This window comes from Pelodiscus sinensis, chromosome 7, assembly GCF_049634645.1.
Source record: "Pelodiscus sinensis isolate JC-2024 chromosome 7, ASM4963464v1, whole genome shotgun sequence".
Lineage (NCBI taxonomy): Eukaryota > Metazoa > Chordata > Testudines > Trionychidae > Pelodiscus > Pelodiscus sinensis.
The window spans coordinates 55,944,556-55,966,435 of NC_134717.1; the positions used below are offsets into that span (position 1 = coordinate 55,944,556).

General features: G+C 48.4%; 1 protein-coding gene across 2 annotated transcripts in view; it reads right to left on the minus strand.

Moving 5' to 3' along the window:
* The window catches only part of FAM117B (family with sequence similarity 117 member B), a 76,357-nt gene that overhangs the window by 27,818 nt on the left and 26,659 nt on the right, over positions 1-21,880 (minus strand). For both annotated transcript variants that reach the window (XM_075933840.1, XM_075933839.1), the window contains exon 4: positions 16,795-16,908. In XM_075933840.1, the coding sequence (XP_075789955.1) occupies positions 16,795-16,908 (114 nt within the window). The remainder of the gene's footprint in view (positions 1-16,794; positions 16,909-21,880) is intronic.

Below are 21,880 nucleotides of genomic sequence, written 5' to 3' on the forward strand. Positions count from 1 at the left end.
CCAACCTGAAGTTATTTTATTAAGGAATGAAAACATGCACTGTGTACTATCTTCCTTACTTCTCCTAGGAAAAAGATAATTTATTTAATGAAGCTCCTGTTCTGCATGAACTAGTGTGGGATGGTGAGTTTAGATGGATTACACGTCATAAAAGATACACCTGAAAATACAAGTGTGGAAATCTTCATCCATTTTATAACAAAAACACTAACAGCTTCATAGTTAAGATTGTCATGACTTATTCAACTCTCTTGCTTCTTCATATACCATCCCCACCAGTCTTGTCTGAACAACAAAGATTTCCATAACAGGCAAAGCAACTGAAAGCCAGTGTAAGGAATAAAAGGAAGTTACTCACTTCGTGCAGTAACGATCGTTCTTCGAGGAGTGTCTCCGTGGGTACTCCACTTCTGGTGTCGGGCTGGTCCCGGCGCCGCAAATCGGAGCTTTACAGAGCTGTGTGTGTGTGTGGTCGGGCAGCGCGCGTGCACTCTCGTTTCGCGCCTTTCATCTACCGCGCGCTGCCCGGCTCCCACCAGTTCGTCTCACCGCCTATCTGAAAGACAGAAAGACAAGATTCCGAAGCAGGGAGGAGGGCGGGTCGTGGAGCACCTATGGGGACACACCTCGAAGAACGATCGTTACTGCACGAAGTGAGTAACTTCCTTTTCTTCTTCGGGTAGTCCCCGTAGGTGCTCCACTTCTGGTGACTCCGAAGCAGTAATCTCGGCTAAACGTGTGTTTCGGAATCGGTATTCTGAGCAGAAGGCAACACCGCCAAGGCTACTGCTGAGTCAGAGGCGAAGTGCTGAACAATTGCATAATGTCTTGAGAAGGTAGAATTTGAAGACCAAGTCGCAGCACGGCAGATGTCACGAAGAGGGACACCTTTCACGAAAGCTGTAGACGCAGCAACTGCTCGTGTTGAGTGAGCTCTAGGTTGCGAGGTGAGAGACTTCTTACGGATAGTATCACGACGTGCTATACAAGAGACAACCAGTTTGGAAATGCGCTGGGCGGATAAGAACTTGCCCCTAGAAGGCCCCGATGTTGAAATGAAGAGGCGGTCTGTCTTACGTAAAGCACGGGTTCTGTCTATATAGAAAGCTAGAGCTCTACGGACATCGAGCGTATGCAGGAGAGCGTCTCGCTGAGATGCATGCGGTTTTGGGTAGAAACATGGCAGAACGATTGGTTCGTTTATGTGAAATTCCGTACAGACTTTAGGTAGAAAGGCTGGATGAGACCTCAGTATCACTGATTCCGGGTTGAAGACTGTATAGGGAGGTGTTGACATTAGTGCGGATAACTCGCTCACCCTGCGTGCTGATGTTATGGCCAGAAGAAAGAGTACCTTCATTGTAAGCATCGGTAATGGTACCGTGGCCAACGGTTCAAACGGTGGCCTAATGAGGACATCAAGTACCAGGTCAAGACTCCATGCAGGTGGCGGAGGCCTCCGTGGTGGGTTGAGGTTAGCCAATCCTCTGAGAAATCTAGTCATCATGGGGTGAGAAAAAACCGACTTGCCTTCAACGGGGTAGTGAAAGGCAGCTATCGCCGCTATATGGACCTTAAGTGATGAAATGGCTAGTCCGGTTGCCTGCAGCTGGAGGACATAGTCCAGTAAGACATGCATCGGCGAAAGCAAGGGATCCAGGAGTTTAGGAGCACACCATCGTACAAATCTGGACCACTTTGACAGGTAAGTTTTCCTGGTGGAATCTCTCCTGCTGTGCAGGAGAACACGCTTCACCTGGTCCGAACAAAGATTCTCGGACTCGCTGAACCATGTACCATCCATGCAGTGAGGTGCAGAGTATCCAGCTTCGGGTGACGCAGGGAGCCTCTCTGTTGTGTCAGCGAGTCCGGTAGGCAAGGTAGTCGGCGCGGTGCTCGTACAGAGAGCTGCCGAAGGGTTGAGTACCATGGCTGCCTGGGCCATGCTGGGGCTATAAGTATCACTCATGCCCTGTCCATCACAATCTTCTCGAGTACTCTGGGAAGGAGTACAACAGGGGGGAATGCATACAAGAGTGATGTGCCCCAGTGAAGGAGGAATGCGTCTCCCAGAGAGTGAAGTCCCACTCCCGCTCTGGAACAGTAAGCTCTGCATTTCGCGTTGGCACGTGTTGCGAAGAGATCTATCGCCGGAAACCCCCACTGATGGAAGAGAGTTAAGAGGACATCTGTACGGATCACCCACTCGTGGTCCTGGGGGAAATACCTGCTCAGTGCATCCGCTGTGGTATTGTTCACACCCGGTAAGTATGACGCGACTATAGAGATGTTGTTTCGAATGCACCATTTCCAGAGGCGGATCGCCTCTGCGCAAAGTGAACGGGATCGGGCACCCCCGTCTGTTTACGTAGTACATTGCCACTACATTGTCCGTGAGAATTCTGGTGACAGTACCTCTCATGTATACCTTGAAGTGTTTGCAGGCATGAAACACGGCTCGAAGCTCGAGAAGATTGATATGGAGCATCATCTCCGTCATGGACCAACGACCCTGAACTGTTTTTGTGCCCATGTGGGCACCCCAGCCGATGAGAGAAGCGTCTGTGGTTATCTCTCGTGACGGTTGTGGTGCATGGAAGGGGACTCCTGACAACATATTGTTGTGATTCGTCCACCATACTAGGGAGTCCTTGACATGTACTGGAAGTACCACAGTCTTGCGGATGCTGTGGTCCGTAGGCTTGTAAACCGTGCTTAGCCAATGCTGCAGACACCTGAGGTGTAGTCTTGAATGGCGCACTATGATTGTTGTGGAAGCCATATGTCCCAGAAGCTGGAGACATACGCGTACCGGGAGCATTGGAGCTTGCAAGACTGTTTTTATCAGGTCTTGCATTACTTGAAAACGCTCGAGTGGAAGGTGGACTCTTTCCAATTGGGAGTCGAGACGCGCTCCTATGAAGTTTAAAATCTGTGTTGGTAGTGGGCGTGACTTTTGAGTGTTCACGATAAGGCCGAGGGAGTCGAACAACTCCTGAGTTGCGACTACCATGTGCTGAGCCTCTAACTGGGTGCGTGCCTTGATGAGGCAATCGTCGAGGTAGGGGAAGATAACGACTCCTATCCTTCGAAGATGGGCAGCCACTACCGCTAGTGTCTTGGAGAACACCCTTGGGGCCGAAATGAGGCCGAAAGGCAGGACCCTGTATTGAAAATGGTCGTCGCCCACTACGAATCTGAGAAAACGCCTGTGTGCTATGTGAATCGTTACATGGAAATATGCGTCTTGCAAATCCAGGACTGCGAACCAATCTCCTTTGTTTAGTGCTGGCATGATCTTGGCCAGGGTGGTCATTTTGAAGCGCTGCTTTCGGATAAAACGGTTCAGACCCCTCAGATCGAGGATGGGTCTCCACCCGCCGAACTTTTTGGGAACCAGGAAATACCTGGAGTAGAACCCTCTGCCTCGGAATTCGTCGGGTACTCTCTCTATGGCTCTAATCTTGAGTAGGTGAAGAACCTCTTCTCGAAGAGCGGCCCCATGAGACGAGTCCCTGAGAAGGGATGGGGTGGGAGGAGTGGTAGGAGGGATTGATGCGAACGGGATTGTCAGGCCCGATGATATGACCTCTAGGACCCATCGGTCCGAGGTAATGGTGGCCCATTGATGAAGAAATGGCCTCAGGCGGTGGTGGAATAAGGTGGTGGTGGTGATTGCAGGCTTTAGAGTGTTGACCGGTGGAGACATGTTCGCGTCCTCCGCACGGGAGTCAAACCTGCTGCTTCTGGGAAGGCCGAGCAGCAGAGCGGTTCTGTTGACGTTTGCGCTGAGGGCGCTGTCTGAATCTAGGCTGGTCTGATCCACGCTGCTGTTGCTGCCTATAGGGGAAATAATCATATCTCCTCTGGAAGGGGTAGTATCGTCTGCGTTTAAAAGGTGACGTGTACATCCCCAGAGAACGGAGGGTCATACGAGAGTCCTTGCCAGAATGGAGGATCTCATCGGTAGTAGAAGCAAACAACTTCTGGCAATCAAAGGGTAAATCTTCCACTTTGGAGTTCAACTCCTTAGGGGCTCCCGCTGACAATAGCCAGGAAGCTCTCCTCATCGCAATGCCTGTTGCCATCGCTCGAGCGGCTGTGTCGGCAATGTCCGCGGCTATCTGAAGGGCTGTTCTACAAGCGGTGAAACCTTCCTGGACAACCGATCTAAGGAGAGACTTCTTACTGTCAGGGAGGTGCTGCATAAGTTCCGGTAACTTAGAGTAATTATCAAAGTTATGGTTCGATAGCAGAGCAGCATAATTGGCAACCCGCAGTAGCAAGGTTGAGGAGGAGTAAACTTTCCGACCAAAGTGGTCCAATTTCTTTGTCTCCCTATCCGGTAGGGAATTCTTAAACTGGGGCATTTTGTTCTTGTGACGAACTGCATCCACTATCAGGGAATTCGGCTGGGGGTGATTGAAAAGAAAATCCAGGCCTTTGGATGAGACAAAATACTTCTTATCAATTTTCTTATTAGTGGGTGGTATTGATGTTGGCGTCTGCCAGATATCCTGTGCCACTTCTAAGATGGCTTCATCTACCGGGAGTGCAATCTTTCTCTGTTGTTTAGGGTGCAGATTCTTAAACAACTTATGCTGTTTAGCTTGAGACTCAGTGAGCTGCACTTCTTGGGATTGCGCTACACGTTTAAACAGGTCTTGGAATTCCTTAAGATCGTCCGGTGGTGACTTCTCGCCCATAGACAGCGGTTCATCCCTAGAGGGATGTGGTGAACTGGTATTAGGGGACATATCCTGATCAACTTCAGAGAGTTGCCCTTCCTCTAGGTCTGACATTTGTGAACAATGCGTGGGGGAACGAGAAGATACGGGGCGTCGTAGCGGAGAACGTTTGGAGATCTCCGAGCACCCAGAGCGTGGACTAACTGACCTACAGGAACATGGAGACCTGTGATGAGATCGAGAGTGACTGCGATGAGATGATTCAATATAGTCCGGTCTATAACGATGGGTATAGTGCCGGCCAGACCTTGCAGGGGACAAGCGTCTAGAAGATCTAGTGCTGTCATACCTGACGTAATATGTACTCCTAGGTGAATGAGTAGGTGATCGTGAGCGTCTCGCAGGAGAAGGAGATCTGGAATATCTCTGGTGTGAACAGCTACGCTATCATAATAGTGACGAGATGAGAGACTGCGGTGGTAATAACGCCCATGGTCTCTTGCGTGGTGCGTAGAGGCACAACGGTGAGGGGATGGCTCGTGGTAAGACCTTGGCGAGGTACACTGGGAGATTCCCTGGGCATTTGATTTTTGTGTTGATGCTGCTGGCTGTGTAGAGCCTGGAGAGTGAAGGGTTAAGGGCTGTGAAGCAGGCATCTGAGTATGGGCACGCTGATCCCCTGCCGGTGCTGAGGACAGCTCCCTGTGAGGGGCCGTGGTCAAAAGCCCTTCAGCAGCCGGCACCGATACAACTGGCACCACTGCGTCTGTCTCTTTAAGAAGCCCCGGTGCCGGGTGAGGATCCCGAGCAGGGGGCTGTCGAGACTCTGAAATGCCGGCCGGCTTATTCACTGACGGAGCACGGTTTACCCTCGAACGAGAAGTGCCCGGCTTGTCACCTGCGCTTGCCCGCGACTGCGGAGCAACTGGCAGGGAGTGAGCAGGAGAGGCTTTCCTCTTTTTTGATGAGGGCAAAGCCTCAGAAGGAGCCTTCCGCTTATCAGTCGTGGGGTCCGAGGCAGAGGATCCTGAGGCAGTGGAAGGCATGAGAGCCTTATCAAACAGGATCTCCTTCAAACGACGTTCCCGCTCCTTGCGGGCTCTAGTCGTTAGGCTGGCACAGTGGGTGCACTTCTGGGGGATGTGAGTCTCCCCAAGGCAGCGAATGCAAGCCGAGTGCCCATCTGACACCGGCATTGGTTCAGCACAGCCTTCACATTTTTTGAAGCCGGGGGAGCCCGGCATTTTGAATTGTGGGGACTGAACGTTACCGTCGGCTAAGTGCAGCCGCTTGTATGCGTCCCCGGTTTCTCTGAGTTACTTTCCTTCTGTTTACTCTATTTAAATTTTATTTCCTTTCTCTCTTTTTTTTTTTTTTGGTAACCAGAGCAGGCAACAGAAAAAAACGCCAACACTATATATGTAGCACTGCTCTTTCTCAGTTTCTTCTTTCCTTTCTTTCTTTCTTTTTTTTTTTTTTTTTAAACCGCGTCTGCCAACGGGGCTAGACGCGCTATATATTTCAACATTTGGGGTGTATGGGGTGTTCAGGGAGGGGTAGCACCTCTGATGTACGGGCATGTCGTGTCCTTTTAGGGCAGCTCGTCCACCTTTGGTCCCCACTTGTCACTCAACTCTCACCTGTGGCTCCTAGTAGCTGTAGCATGTGCAGCGGCCACACCCCGGGCAACAGCTTCGACAGGCTGGCTAAACCAGGTTGAGAGTAGCCGTCGGGTCATCGACCTTCGGTGAGATAGGGACTTGTCTATCCCGAGCATGTGAAGACAGACTCCAGCGGATCGAGTGGATGAGACCTACTAGAATAGGACCAACGGTCATGAAGGTGGTTTCTGCAAGCGATGTGGTACGCTAAGAGCACGGCAAGACATGAAAGATGCCCTGGTCAACCACTGCGCCCAGCCCATCTCCAACCGTCTCGACGTTAGTCCTGCCATTGGAGTAAGATGGAATCTGGGAAGAGAGAGTGAGGCTGACTATGCGCACCTCTCCCTCACTTTAATCCAATTCACGCGCAAGTCTTGACATCTCGACATCTCCTAAGTCCTGTGGCGACGGGCGAGCGACGAAGCAGCAGGTGTGGATACACTGGGAGCTGTAGCTGCGGACCTGCACACAGGCGGCTCAGGTCTAATGGTCGTCTTCTTGCTGGTGGAAGCAACAGCTGGATTCGGCGTCTACCTGAGTGACTGAGCAGCCCTCTTTAGGATTGCACTGCTCACCTCCGTAGTAAGAGGAAGGGGCTAGAAAAGGTGCCCTAAACATTGTTTGCTTCATAGAACCCTGGCCAGCTTACCGCGGCTGGAGGGGATCCCATCTCATGCGGTCGAACAATAAAATTTCGAACAAAATGCAAGGTGACACCACTCACTATTGGCACATGGAACGTACGCACGCTTCAGGACAACCCTTCAGCAGACCGACCAGAAAGAAGAACAGCCCTGGTCGCCAGAGAGCTCACAAGATTCAACATCGATATTGCGGCACTGTGTGAAACTCGTCTAGCAAATGAAGGTCAGCTCATGGAAACAGGAGATGGTTACACATTCTTCTGGCGTGGACGCAGCAGTGACGAATGTCGTGAATCTGGAGTTGGCTTTGCGGTTAAGCATCATCTTTGTCCGCAAACTTGCCAGTCTTCCCAAGGGCGTGAATGACCGACTCATGACACTGCATCTTCCACTACCGAGAGGAAAGCAAGCCACACTGATCAGCGCTTACGCGCCCACAATGACGAATCCGGATGAAGTAAAGGACAAGTTTTATGAAGATCTCGATGCCCTACTCTCATCCGTGAAGCGCACTGACAGGCTGATTCTACTTGGCGATTTCAACGCGAGAGTAGGATCTGATCACACTGCCTGGGATGGCGTCATTGGAAAAAATGGAATCGGTAAATGTAACAGCAATGGCCTACTATTACTGAAGACATGTGCGGCTCATGATTTGATCATCACCAATACCATCTTCCGCCTGCCTACTCGCAAAAAGACGTCCTGGATGCACCCACGCTCTAAGCACTGGCATCTCATTGATTATGTCATTGTGCGGAGGAAAGACAGACAGGATGTAAGGGTGACCAAGGCCATGCCGAGTGCTGACTGTTGGACTGACCACAGACTTATCATCTCCAAATTAAGCTTTCACATCAAGCTAAAGAGACGTCCGCAGGGAAACAAAGCTGTGATGAAAAAGATCAATGTCAGTAGACTGAGGAACCCCAACACAGCAGCTTTACTAGCAGAAGATCTTGGCAACCAACTTTTAGAGCTGCAATTAGAGGAAAATGCTGAGAAGGACTGGGAACGCTTCCGGGATATTGTGCACTCTTCTGCACTGAAGGTTCTTGGACCCTCACACAGGAAACAGCAGGACTGGTTTGATGAAAACGATGAAGAGATCAAGGCCATACTTGCTGAAAAGCATCGCCTTCACCGTGCTCACCAGAATGACCCATCGTCAACAGCTAAGAAAAATGCCTTCAACAACATTCGCAGGATCGTACAGAACAAGCTTCGTAAGATGCAGGACTCCTGGTTGAGTGCCAAAGCAGATGAAATCCAGAAGTTTTCTGATAGAAACAATGCCAAACGGTTCTACGAAGCCCTTAGATCCTTGTATGGACCTCAGCCCTCAGGGAGTTCCCCTCTACTGGACTCAGATGGTGCAACTCTCATTACTGAGAAGGCTCTGATTTTACAGCCTTGGGCTGAGCACTTCCAATCCGTACTGAACCGCCCATCTTCCATCAATAACAAGGCGATTGATAGAATGCCCCAGGCGGATATCAACCACAGCCTGGATGTCTCACCATCAGAGACTGAAACCTTACAGGCCATCAGCCAGCTGTCCAGTGGCAAGGCCCCAGCGGAAGTCTATAAGGGTGGTGGTGCAGTGCTTGTCAACAAACTCACTCAGCTGTTCCAGTCCTTCTGGAATCAAGGATCTATTCCTCAGGAACTGAAAGACGCGTCTATCGTACACCTCTACAAGAGGAAAGGAAATCGACAAGTTTGCGATAATCATAGAGGAATATCACTGCTTTCCATCGCAGGTAAGATCCTTGCACGAGTGTTGCTGAATCGTCTGATTAACCACCTGGAACAGGGTTTATTACCAGAGACACAGTGCGGCTTCCGCAAAGAGCGTGGCACGGTGGATATGATCTTCGCAGCCCGACAGCTTCAAGAGAAGTGTCACGAGCAGAATCGTGAACTGTACACCACCTTCGTGGATCTCACCAAGGCTTTTGACACTGTCAATCGCGAAGGTCTGTGGCGCATCATGTCGAAGTTTGGGTGCCCTGACAGATTCATCTTGATGGTACGTCAGTTCCACAACGGCATGACGGCTCGTGTTTTGGATGATGGAGAAGCTTCAGAGGCCTTTCCCGTCACAAACGGCGTCAAGCAAGGGTGTGTGCTGGCACCGACCCTGTTCAGCATAATGTTTTCAGCCATGCTGTCAGACGCCTTTCAGAACAGTTCCCTGGGAATCAGACTGAGATACAGGACCGATGGGAAACTGTTTAACCTGCGAAGACTCCAGGCTGTCACCAAGATAAAGGAGACTGTGTTACGAGATCTCCTTTTTGCTGATGACTGCGCCCTGAATGCTGGATCAGAGCAGGAAATGCAAGCCAGCATGGACAAATTTGCAGCAGCATGCGACAACTTCGGCCTTCTCATCAACACAAAGAAAACCGAAGTGATGCACCAACCAGCTCCAAAAGCTCAGCATCAAGTGCCCACCATCACAGTGAAGGGACAAAAGCTGCAAGCAGTGGACCAATTTACATATCTCGGCAGCACCCTCTCCCGCTCAGTGACAATTGACATCAAGATCAACTGCAGAGTCGCCAAGGCAAGCTCTGCATTCGGCAGACTGTTGACCAAAGTGTGGGACCGCCGTGGAATAAGTCTTGCTACAAAGCTTAAAGTCTATCGAGCAGTAGTGTTAACTACCCTGATGTACGCCAGTGAGACTTGGACTGTATACAGGAGGCACGCTAGGCAACTGAACCACTTCCACACAATTTGCCTCCGCAGACTTCTGAGGATCCGGTGGCAGGATAAGGTGCCAGACACAGAAGTCCTTTCTAGAGCAGGTCTGCCGTCAGTTTACACCCTGCTGATGAAAGCTCAGACACGCTGGGCAGGCCATGTTGCAAGGATGCCAGATCATCGCATCCCTAAACAGCTCTTCTATGGTGAGCTGTTTCAAGGGAAGCGATCGCACGGGGGACAAAAGAAGCGATACAAAGATACGCTTAAAGCCTCTCTCAAGTCCCTGGATATTGACACGACCTCCTGGGAGACCCTGGCACAAGACCGATCAACATGATACACGCTGATCTACCAAGGCTGTCAAACATCTGAAGCCAGAAGGACAACCATAGCACAAGAGAAGCGAGCACTCCGTAAAGCCAGAGTTGCAAAAGCTGCAACAGTGGTGCCCACACATGTCTGCCCGACATGTGGTAGAACATTCCGTGCCCGTATCGGCCTTATCAGCCATTTGCAGACACACCATGAACAGTCCATAACCTGTTAGATGTCAAGGTCCTCTTCGAATACGATGGACGAACAACAACAACAAAATTTCAACATTTAAAGTACTGAAATTTCCCCACGGCAAGCAGCCGAAGGGAAGAAGGGGGAAATTATGAGGAGAAAGTGGGGAAGCTCCGTCTGCGACCCAAGGCGGATGAGAAGAACTGGCGGGAGCCGGGCAGTGCGCGGTAGATGAAAGGCGCGAAACGAGAGTGCACGCGCGCTGCCCGACCACACACACACACACAGCTCTGTAAAGCTCCGATTTGCGGCGCCGGGACCAGCCCGACACCAGAAGTGGAGCACCCATGGGAACTACCCGAAGAAGAACTTCTATTTTTTCCCCAAACATGTCCAATTAATAAACTGTCCACAATATCCTTTACCTCTCTAAGTGAGTATGTATTTTGCTTCTCCACAAATGTCAAAGTGGATCCTTGTAATGTGTGTATGTGTTGGGGTGGAGGGTCTATGGCAGTCAAGAAATCCAGAAAGCAGCTCAGTAAGTAAAAGTAAAACAAGTCAGTGGGAACGGGAGAGAAGATAAAGGAGTGAGGATAGTGCTGAGACTGGGGGCCAAGATCTTTAACTGGTGTCAGTAAACCAGCTTACTTTACAAACACATAGTGCAAGGGACAGTGGAGAGAAAATGTTCACAGTGAACAATGTACAGGGGAAGAAAGACATTTCTGAGCTAGAAACAAAATAGTCTGATAAGATTTAAAATTTACAATTTGCAAATATATTGCAACATTAACAGCAGAACCAAAGGACAAAACAGCAAAATAATGGAAGAGTGATCAAGCATCTTCAGTGCTAACCACTGCTTTGGGAATAAAAATTAATGCAAGCAAAATACATTTTAAAATAGCTAGAAATTCAATGGTTTGCTGAAGTAGTGGCCCAAGTCAACACTGAACCTAATAAGCCAATCCCATTCTGTTCTTGCCTCACTAAAATAAATGTAAAAATTGCCTCACTACTCATTTCCTTATACTGGAAGTTCCCAAAAGATGAACTGAGGAGAACATAATTCTATGCGGACTACATTGCCACTTCCAAAGGAATTCCCCTTCTATACCGAAAAGCAGACAGAATGACTTGCTCAGACAACTTACCACACAATACAAACAATATGTTTTGTGTTTTCTCATATACAGGTTGACCCTCTTTAAACTGGGACTCCCTGGTCCAGAAACATCTGTGGTCTGGCAGAACACAGATGTTCCATGACCAGAAAGTCCCAGTGAAAAGTTGGTAGTGGGGTTGTTACCAGAGCAGATGTAAACTTGATAATTCTAGCACACCCTCTCTCTCGTTAGAGCCGAGAGGCCTACACCTCATAAGCGAGTTTTCACATTTTCCTGCTGGCTTCTGTTTACTTTTCTTGCATACTTTTCCCATCACCACCACCACCAGACATGCACATCTCCCATGTACAGCTGAAATCTGATTGCTTTTGAAAGTCTTTTCCAAGCTTAGTGGGTCTTGGGATGCTGAATTTTTGCTGCTTACTTGAACAGCAAGCCACAAGCATTTACTGAGCAAAAACAGTCACAGAAATATGAATTTTCATATTGGGGATGTTAAATTTAGATTAACTAATCAAATAGTTAATGGGATTTCCATCGACTACTTGATTAGTCTATAAGGGAACCTCTGCCTCTGAACTACCGGAGCTCTTGTACATTTCAAAAGCAGAATTGCAGAAGCAGCGGTACAAGCAGAGACTACTTCAGTCCCTGCTTGTGCATTTTCTGCTGTGCCTCTAACTCCCCTACACCCTGCGGAGACAGTGCTTGGGGGAACTGGCTTTTAAGCCAGCTCCCACTCCCCCCTCCTTTGCTGCCTCTCTCGGATAGAGGCAGCTGGGGGATGAAGGGAGAGTGACTAATCGCATCACTAGTCGACTATAAAGAGAGTAGCATCTCCCAATATATTAATTACCCTCTACTCCTGCCCCAGAGAAACTGTTGTCCTTAAATAATCTAGAAACAAACACTACTTCGAAATGCATTTTGTGTCTAGACGCATTATTTCGAAATAACGCTGTAGTGTAGACATACCCATAATGATATGAAACTAGCTACATTAACAGCTCTATGGCTCATTTCTGCTAGAGATGTAAAGGGTTAACCGTTTAACCAATTACTCAGTAAGTGATTAACCAGCCACTCCAGCCTGTCCGTGAGAAAGGATCCCAGCTAAATTAAAATTAACATTAACATTAATCAGTTAGCTTTTTAAATGGGATTTCACATCCTTAATCTTCATGAGTCATTTATTGGGACTGTTACATAGAGCCTGTCCTAGTTTAATCAAGATACCAAAACTCTGAAATGGCTAGTAAGACTGAAACATTACTTCGTGAACCAGCTTATGAGCCAAGGCACACATCAGCAGTCATCTATTATATAAAGCTCTCCCTTCAATAACTGAAAAAGCTTGAATTCAATTTTACCATCAACTCTGAAAAGAAATCAGAGGATAGGTACAAGCCAAAATGGCAGGGCAAAGTACTGGGGACCCAGTTTCCCCCCCAAAAATCTCAAGTATCGATACTAATGAAGGTCTATCCGTGAATCATTTTATTAAATGTCCCTGGATTAATTGTGAGAATGTTCTTGTTGCTTTAATCCAGAAATTCTGGATTAAGATTAGGTTCAACAACCTGATGTTGTGTTTGTTGTTCTTTGGAAGACACATTAAATAAAAAGGAAAAACCACTGCATATTTTGCCAAAATGAGCAGTTTTAGGGGAAGAACAATCAAGGATGCTTTCCTTTGCATGACCTTTTTTCTTCCTTGCCTAAGGGGAAACAACAAAATGAGCCAGTGAAGGATGGTTAAGTAGTGCAATTTTATACACTAGTCCTTGAAAACAATGGATAGCACCCAAGCAGTCCATAATTATTGAGTTGTATTTGAAAATGTAGACATCTCTTGCCTATCAGGCTTGGAGACAGACTTGTTGGAAACTGACTGGTGAAAAGAGAGAGGAAAGTAATGATAGACTTGTTACATCCCCTTTCACTCTCTGAATTCCAGAATACCTGATAACTAGTGTATTTTCATCACAGTTGGTAAGGGATGTGTAGTAGTCAAGTGCAGAACAGGTTTAAAAAAAATAAACACACACATCCAAAATGAATCCCACTCCCCACATTCATAGAAACTGTTTAGAGCCCTTTATAGGCAATTCCTGAATTGACAGTCTTGCAAAGGTAAAATACATCAGCTAGTATTCTACAGACATGTCAACGAGCCAACTAAGCCAAGCCACAAAATGCTTCACAACTGTAAAATAGGCCTTTTTTTGGTAGGGGGACAACGAGCCTCAGCAAATCCTGGACTGAATCATGTAAAAAGAGTAGCTGACAACACCATTGCATTGTTTTATGAACTGCCCTGGAACAGTCATTCCGTGTCTTTCCTGCAACATGACTTTCATCCATCTATATTATATATCTATATATTCTAGAATGCTCTGGCTGAATAGTGAAAAAGAAAGCTGTGCAGTAAAAAAAATAAATCATTTTAATGCCACTCTTATTAAAAAAAAAAAATACACTCATTTAGAGAAAGAACTATCCTCAAGAGAGGAAAAATATGTCTTGCTTCCACAAAGGAATCTTTTCAGCAGGCATACTGTATGATTTTCATATTCCCAGACTATTTTCGCATAGAGGAACGGATACCCACACATGGTTCTCCCTGACCGCTGCCTAGCTGCTGGGCTGGGAGTGGGGGGAGCGCTGGGGGAGGCCCCCCACTGCAAGGTGTAAATAAGCACAACAGGTTGCCAAACTTTCCTGGCATGAGGGGCCCAGTGCCAGCCCTGCCCAACACTTCACCCCTGCTTCGTAAGTGTTGACCTACGGGAGCCCTGAGGCCCCAATGCCAGCCCTGCCCCAGGCGGGGACAGCTGCTACCTGTCCCGCACTGCTGTTCTGACATTACTAGCTAGTGCAGCTGGGAGCATGCCTGAGGGAGGCAGCTGATTTCCAGGACAGGAGGAAGGCAAAGCGGCAAGTTTTTCTTAAGAGGGAAAGACCAGCTCTGTGTGGCTGGAGCTGCAAGAGATGTGGGGCAATGCCCTGACATGGGCCTATTCCTGGGCAGTAGGACCCACCCCCTGCTACAGGGACTTGAGGGGGTAGAACTATACCCCTCTGTGATGTGACAGAAGCTGCTGTTGCCAGGTGCCATCACTCACGAATCTGCAGCAGCAGCAGCACACACTACAAATCCATTCCCTTCCTCATACCCCCTCTCGAAACCATCGCACTGCCCTCCTACTGCTCCTGACGCCAGTCCCTGCTCTCTGCTTCTTCTCCTTAAGACCTCACCCCCACCTTTCCCCTCCTCTCCGTTCATCCATGATCCCTCCCCTCCAAAGGGCTTGCAGAGCAGATGTGGAAGACGACAAAATTCAGCTAGCAGATCAGACGACGGGCTGAGCTTGGTAAATGCAGATCCACATTTTTTTATCCAGGCAGGGTTCTACGGATTTGAAAATCTGAGCCAGTGGTCCCCAACCTTTAGAGGCGCCTGGGGGCGGGGCCACTCACGCGCCAGGCGCCCGGGGGGTGGGGTTACTCATGCGCTGGGTGCCCGGGAGCGGGGCCGCGCATCCTGGGGCATGCCAGGAGCGGGGATGCCCTTGCACCCAGCACCGGCGCCGCCCGAGCGCCTTGTGCTCTGGGCCCGGGGCCGGCGCTGCCGCCCAAGCCACACGCCTGGGGCCCGCGCCAGCACCGCGCGCCCGCATGTGCCCCGGGGCTGGGGCCGCCCGAGCGCCGTGCGCCTGGGGCCGGCGCCTCCAGTGCGCTGGGCCAGCCCAGGTTGTCGGCGGGCGCACACAAATGCCCCGGCGGGCGCTGTGGCACCCGCGGGCACCGCATTGGGGACCACTGATCTAAGCTGTGCAAAGATCGTGATTTGCAACTCCAACAACTACTTGGACTGGTCATATGTGTCTGAAACTACCAGGAAAATATCAAAGTTTTTTTGAGAAGTGACAGGAATTCAAGAGTGTGATAACAAAAACATGCACCTAACAGGGAAGATATATACACTACTGCCTTCAACCTAAACAAAAGGATGAATTTAGTGCCACAGAAGCAGGAAAGAACTTAAATAGTATTTCCATATCCTCTATAGTTGTTCAAGAGGAAACATTATATGCTTTGCAAATATATTCTTATTCTTCCTCTGCAGTTTGTGTCTGGGGATTCACTATCCTTCCCTTAGTCACTCAGAAGCTACCATCTTTTCATCTAATGTTAACTGAGTGAGAATCCTCTCAGAGCAAGTCAGTGTAAACTCCTAATTCCTTCACATGTACCTGATGGACAAATGGAATCCGTCCACAGAACACAGACTAGGATTAGTGATGTCAACATGTAGATGACTACACAATTAACCGATAAACATAGACTGATCAGTTAATCCTATTGACTACACACATCTCCACCCAGGGCAGGGGAGGCAGGAGCCAATGCCCATGGGGGAGCCAGCTTTTAAGGTAGCAGCTCCCTATGAACACCAGATCCGCCTCTTCCCTCAACCTCCATGCATGCTGGCTCTGCGGACCTGCCTGCCCCTCCTTGCTGCCTCCCACAGAGGCCGGGGGGATGAGGGCAGGAGCTGGTGCTTGGGGTTTTGTGGACCTGCTTGACCTCCCTCCCCATGGCTGCCTCTATCAGCAGCTGGGCCCACCCCAGACAGAAGCTGCTCCGTGGGATACCGGATCCCAATGTGGACAGGGGCTGCTACTGTGGAGCAGCCTTTGTCCATGGGGAGCGTGGGTACCCCACAGACAGGGCTGCTGCCCACCCCACACTACTACCTCTATCAGAGGCAGCAGCGTGGGGTAGCAGGCAGGAGCCGGTCTGTGCAGGAAGCAATTTTTTTTAATCCAGCTCCCCTCGTGGATCAGCTCCTGCCTGCCACCTGGAGCTGCTGCTTCTGATAGAGTGGCATGACTATTCAATTACACGATATATAACATCCCTAACTGAGATTCTTGGTTGTTGGGCACTGAGCAAACTAAAACGTCATTCTCAACACAATACCACTTATACGGTCAAGCTGGTTCTATGTGACTTTCTATATACAAATTAATAACCCTAGACACATCACATTACATGAAAGAATTTCATAGAATTAGATTACACAGATCCAAATGGGTTGACTTTTAATTCAGTGAACTGACCTCTATCATCCATTTGCATCAGAGTCCTTACAAATTATGTTGTAAATAAACATATTCTTCACTAACCTCCCTTTAAAATACTCGTTAAATTTAAGAGAAAAACCACACACACCTTATTTCAGCATGCTAAAGAAAATCAGTTTAATCTCACAAAAGAAAGAGGTTCTTTATATTTCACAGATATACATCATTCAGTAGTAAACAAGTATTTCAAAACATATGGAAGCATTTTTTTTCTTTTAAAAAAAAATCACTATTTGGAATGCACAGGAGTTAACATGCTTACTCCCACAATGCCCTGACAAGTGGCATAGCCTTACCTGGCACTGATTAATGGCTGCATGGTTACCATGGAATGGAGACTGTCTTTCTTTATCCCGATGATGCCTGCTGCTGTGTTTACTTCTCTGCAACTGCTGACGCAGTTTTGCAATCTAACAGAAGAAAGAATAAGAGACTCAGATTTTCCTTTATATTTAATTCAATTACTACATCAAGTTTGCTATACAGATTATTTTAAAAAAGTAAAAGCTGAAACAATGCTAATTGTGAAAACCTACTTGATTTAATAAAGTCATCTACCCTACAAATAAAAGCCACAATATTAAAATATTAACTTTCATTTTTCCTTGAAGACCTGCACATATTCCCAGTTCTCATATCCTAGCATGATAATATCTGAATATGATGAAGTTACTTATCTGTAATGAAGGGTTTTTGAGATGTGTGCCCCTATCTGTAATTCAGTTAGTGACATGTGCATGCATCAGGTGCCTGGAGCTAGATCTTACCAAAATATTACTGTTTGGCAGTCTTCATGTGTCTTGTGCTGCATCATGGTTACGCATGAGGAAATAAAGGGTGTGGCAGACTGCCTTCAGTTACAGAAAAGTAACCTTGTGTTCCCTGCAGAAAAATGACTTCTGACAGGTAAACTGCAAGAGAAGTCAAAGACCCAGTGCCTGAGCAAGGAGGAGGTGGGGACACCCCAGCTACTGCCATGTACTCTGCCCTAGGCTTAGCTACTAGCCTAGGCTGAGGGAGGAACAGACTTTTTCTTCCCCTGTAGGGAGGAGGGGCTGTAGCCAACCCACCCTCAGCAACTGCCTCTGGCTGCAGGAAGTTCTGACCTCCCACTCACTTCCTGTCCCCATTGCTTCTCAGACATGGAAGGAAAGGTTTCTATATGGGGAGTCACTTCACCCTCTGTCCAAACCCAGTGCACCCACATTCCAACCTCCCCTTCACCTCCCATACCCAGACTCCCTCTGCTAAATCTCCCTTCTCTGGATTTCAAACTCATTCCATTAATCCTCGGCCATTCCACACCGGATCTGCCCCCCAAGACCTATTCCTCCTCCCAGAGCACCCCCCCCAACCACAAGTGCCCACATTTGAACCCTCACTCCAACAAACTCCATTCTCCCTGCTTCTGGAGTACCCTGATGAGCCCCTCACTCCATAGCTAGAATTCCATTTCACTAAGTCCCAACCACTTGCACCCAGACACCCCTACTCCACCAAGTCTCAGTCCCTCCACAATGAGCCTCCCAAACCCAGATCCCCCACCCCCCGCACTGAAACCCAGCCACCTCCACCTGGACTACTACCCCGCAGAGTCCCATTCCCAAAACCCACCAATAAGCCACTGGGAATCCAGATCCATCCCCAAATCTGGACTCCCATTGAACTGCGAACAGGAGGTGAGTGCTAACAGGGAGTTTAGAAAGGGAGTTTGGAAGGGGAAAAGAAAGGGGGCGAGGTTCTCTTGCCTTTCTTTTAAATCCTTTCTCCAGGACATCAGGGATGGATGGTGATAGGTCTGCTGTTACCTGCACAGCGTGTGCCATGTTTGTCTTCCTCCCGGAAGAAAGAACAGATTTCATCTGCACTAAGTGCAAGCCAGTCACCATTTTGGAATAAAAAATTAGAGGACTGGAAGCCCAAGTGTCGACCCTATGCTCGATAAGAGAGGCTGAAGACTTCGATAGAAGGCAGCATTTAATCCTGCAAGCACGGCAGGAGGAAGAGCCAGAGAGGGCAGTAGGAGACCAGGAAGAGAACTGGCAGCATGTAACTTCTAGAAGGGGAAAAAGGCCAGCACAGGAATCCCTCAATGCTATAGAGGTAAGTAATCGCTTTCAGGCTGTCTCCACAGGCTCTGCAGTGGTGAATGCTTTGGAAGGGACCTCGCAAGGAAGAAACCACAAGGGAACACCATCTACTGGAAGGCATGGGATGCGTAGTCCTAGGGATGGGGGTTCCACGACCACCAGCCCCAAAAGAAGATGGGTGGTGGTGGTCGGGGACTCCCTCCTAAGAGGGACTGAACCATCCATCTGCCGTCCGGACCTGGAATCTCGAGAGGTGTGCTGCTTACCGGGAGCTTCAATTCAGGATGTGACTGAGAGGCTTACAAAACTGATCAAACCTTCGGATCGCTACCACTTCCTGCTTCTCCACGAGGGAACGAACGATACGGCCAAGAATGACCTTGAGCGGGCTACTGCGGATTATGTAGCACTGGGAAAGGATCAAAGAATTTGGAGCGCAGGTGGTGTTTTCATCCATCCTCCTGGTTGAAGGGAAAGGACTGGGCAGGGATCGTCAAATTGAGGAAGTAAATGCATGGTTGTGCAGCTGGTGTTGCAGAGAAGGCTTTCGTTTCTTCGACCATGGGACTCTGTTCTGGGCACAAGGATTGTTAGGAAGAGATGGGATCCACCTAACCAAGAAAGGAAGGAGCATCTTCGCTGGCAGGCTTGCAAACCCAATAAGGAGGGCTTTAAACTAGATTCATTAGGGGACAGTGACCAAAACCCTGAGGGGAGTGGGAAAGTCAGATACCGGGGAGAAATGGAAAGAGGAACGAGCAAGAAAGGAGGACCCCTGATTCGAATGGAGAAGGTAGGGCAATCAACTGGTTATCTGAGATGTTTGTACATTAATGCAAGAAGCCTGGGCAACAAACAGGAAGAACTGGAGGCCCTGGCCCAGTCAAAGAAATATGATTTAATTGGGATAACAGAGACTTGGAGGGATGACTCGCATGAACGGAGCACTGTCATGGAAGATTATAGACTGTTCAGGAAGAACAGGCAGGGGAGAAAAAGGAGAAGTTGCACTATATGTAAGAGAGCACTATGATTGGTCAGAACTCCAATATATAGAGGGGAAAAACCTGATGAGAGTCTATGGGTTAACTTTAGAGGTGCAAACAACAGCAGTGATGTTGTGGTTGGTGTCTACTACAGGCCACTGAATCAGGTGGATGAGGCTTTCTTCAGACAACTCAGAGAAACTTCCAGATTAAAGTCCCCCTGAGAACCAGGTCCTGCAATCACCCTGACATCTGTTGGGAGACCAATACGGCAGTACACAGGCAATCCAGGAAGTTTTTGGAGAATGTTGAGGATAACTTCTTGGTATAAGTACTGAAGGATATGACCAGGGGCCGTGCACAGCTTGACCTTCTGCTCACCAACAGGGAGGAACTAATAGGGGAAGTAGAGGTGGGTGACAACCTCGGAAGCAGTGATCATGAGATGGTAGATTTCAGGATCCTGAACAAAGGAAGAAAAGAGAGAGTAGTAAAATACACACCTTGGACTTCAGAAAAGCAGACTGACTCCCTCAGGGACCTGATGGGCAGAATCCCCTGGGATGCTAAACATGAAGGGGAAAGGAGCCCAGGAGAGCTGACAGTATTTTAAAGAAGCCTTATTGAAGGCATAGAAAGAAACCATCCCAACGCGTAGCAAGAGAGGCAAACATGGTAGGAGACCAGATTGGCTTACAGGGGCAATCCTTGGTGAACTTAAGCACAAAAAGGAAGCTTACAAAAAGTGGAAACTTGGACAAATGACCAGAAAAGGGTTTAAATGTATAGCTCGAGAATGCCGGGGGTTTATCTGGAAGGCGAAAGTGCAATTGGGACTGCGACTGGCAAAGAATGTGAAGGATAATAAGAAAGGTTTCTACAGGTATGTTAACAAGAAGGTGATCAGAGACCATTTGCGGCCCCTACTTGATGGAGGTAATCTAGTGATAGATGATGTGGGGAAAGCTGAAGTACTCAATGCTTTCTTTGTCTGTCTTCCCAGACAAGGTCAGCTCCCAGACTAATGCGCTAAAGTGACGCAAGATGGGGTGAAGATGGACAGCCCTTGGTGGGTAAAGAACAGGTTAGAACTATTTAGAAAAGCTAAACGTACACAAATCCATGGGTCCAGACTTAATGCATCTGAGGGTACTGAGGGAGTTGGCAAATGCCATTGAGGAGACTTTGGCCATTATCTCTGAAAAGTCGTGGAGATTGGGAGAGATCCCAGATGATTGGAAAAAGGCAAATGTAGTGCCCATCTTCAAAAAAGGGAAGAAGGACAATCCAGGGAACTATAGGCCGGTCAGTCTTACCTCTGTTTCTGGAAAAATCATGGAAGGGATCCTTAAGGAATCCATTTTGAGGCACTTGGAAGAAAGGAAAGTGATCAGGAATAGTCAGCATGGATTCATAAAGGGCAAGTTGTTCCTGACCAATCTGATTAGCTTCTATGATGAGGTAACTGGCTCTGTGGACATGGGAAAGTCAGTGGATGCCATATATCTTGACTTTAGCAAGGCTTTTGATATGGTCTCCCACAATATTCTTGCCAGCAAGTTAAGGGAATGTGGATTGGATAAATGGACGGTAAAATGAATAGAAAGCTGGCTGGAAGGTTGGGCCCAGCAGGTAGCGATCAACGGCTCAGTGTCAGGATGGCGGTCGGTTTCTAGCTGACTGCCCGGAGGTTCAGTTCTAGGACCGGTTTTGTTTAATATCTTTATTAATGACCTGGATGAGGACATGGATTGCACTCTCAGCAAGTTTGCAGATGACACTAACCTACGGGGAGAGGTAGATACGCGGGAGGGCAGCGATAAGGTCCAGAGTGACTTAGAAAAATTGGAGGATTGGGCCACAAGAAATCTGATGGGGTTCAACAAGGACAAGTACAGAGACCTACACTTGGGACGGAAGAATTCCAAACATTGTTACAGGCTGGGGACCAACCAGCTAAGTAGTAGTTCTGCAGAAAAAGACCTGGGGGTTATAGTGGATGAGAAGCTGGATATGAGTCAACAGAGTGCCCTTGTAGCCAAGAAGGCTAATGGCATATTAGGGTGCATTAGGAGGAGCTTTGCCAGCAGATCCAGAGAAGTGATTATTCCCCTTTATTCGGCTCTAGTGAGGCCACATCTGGAGTAGTGTGTCCAGTTCTGGGCCCCCCACTACAAAAAGGATGTGGTCACATTGGAGAGGGTCCAGCAGAGGGCAACCAAAATGATTAGGGGGCTGGAGCATATGATCTATGAGGAGAGGCTGAGGGAATTGGGTCTGTTTAGTCTGCAGAAGTGAAGAGTGAG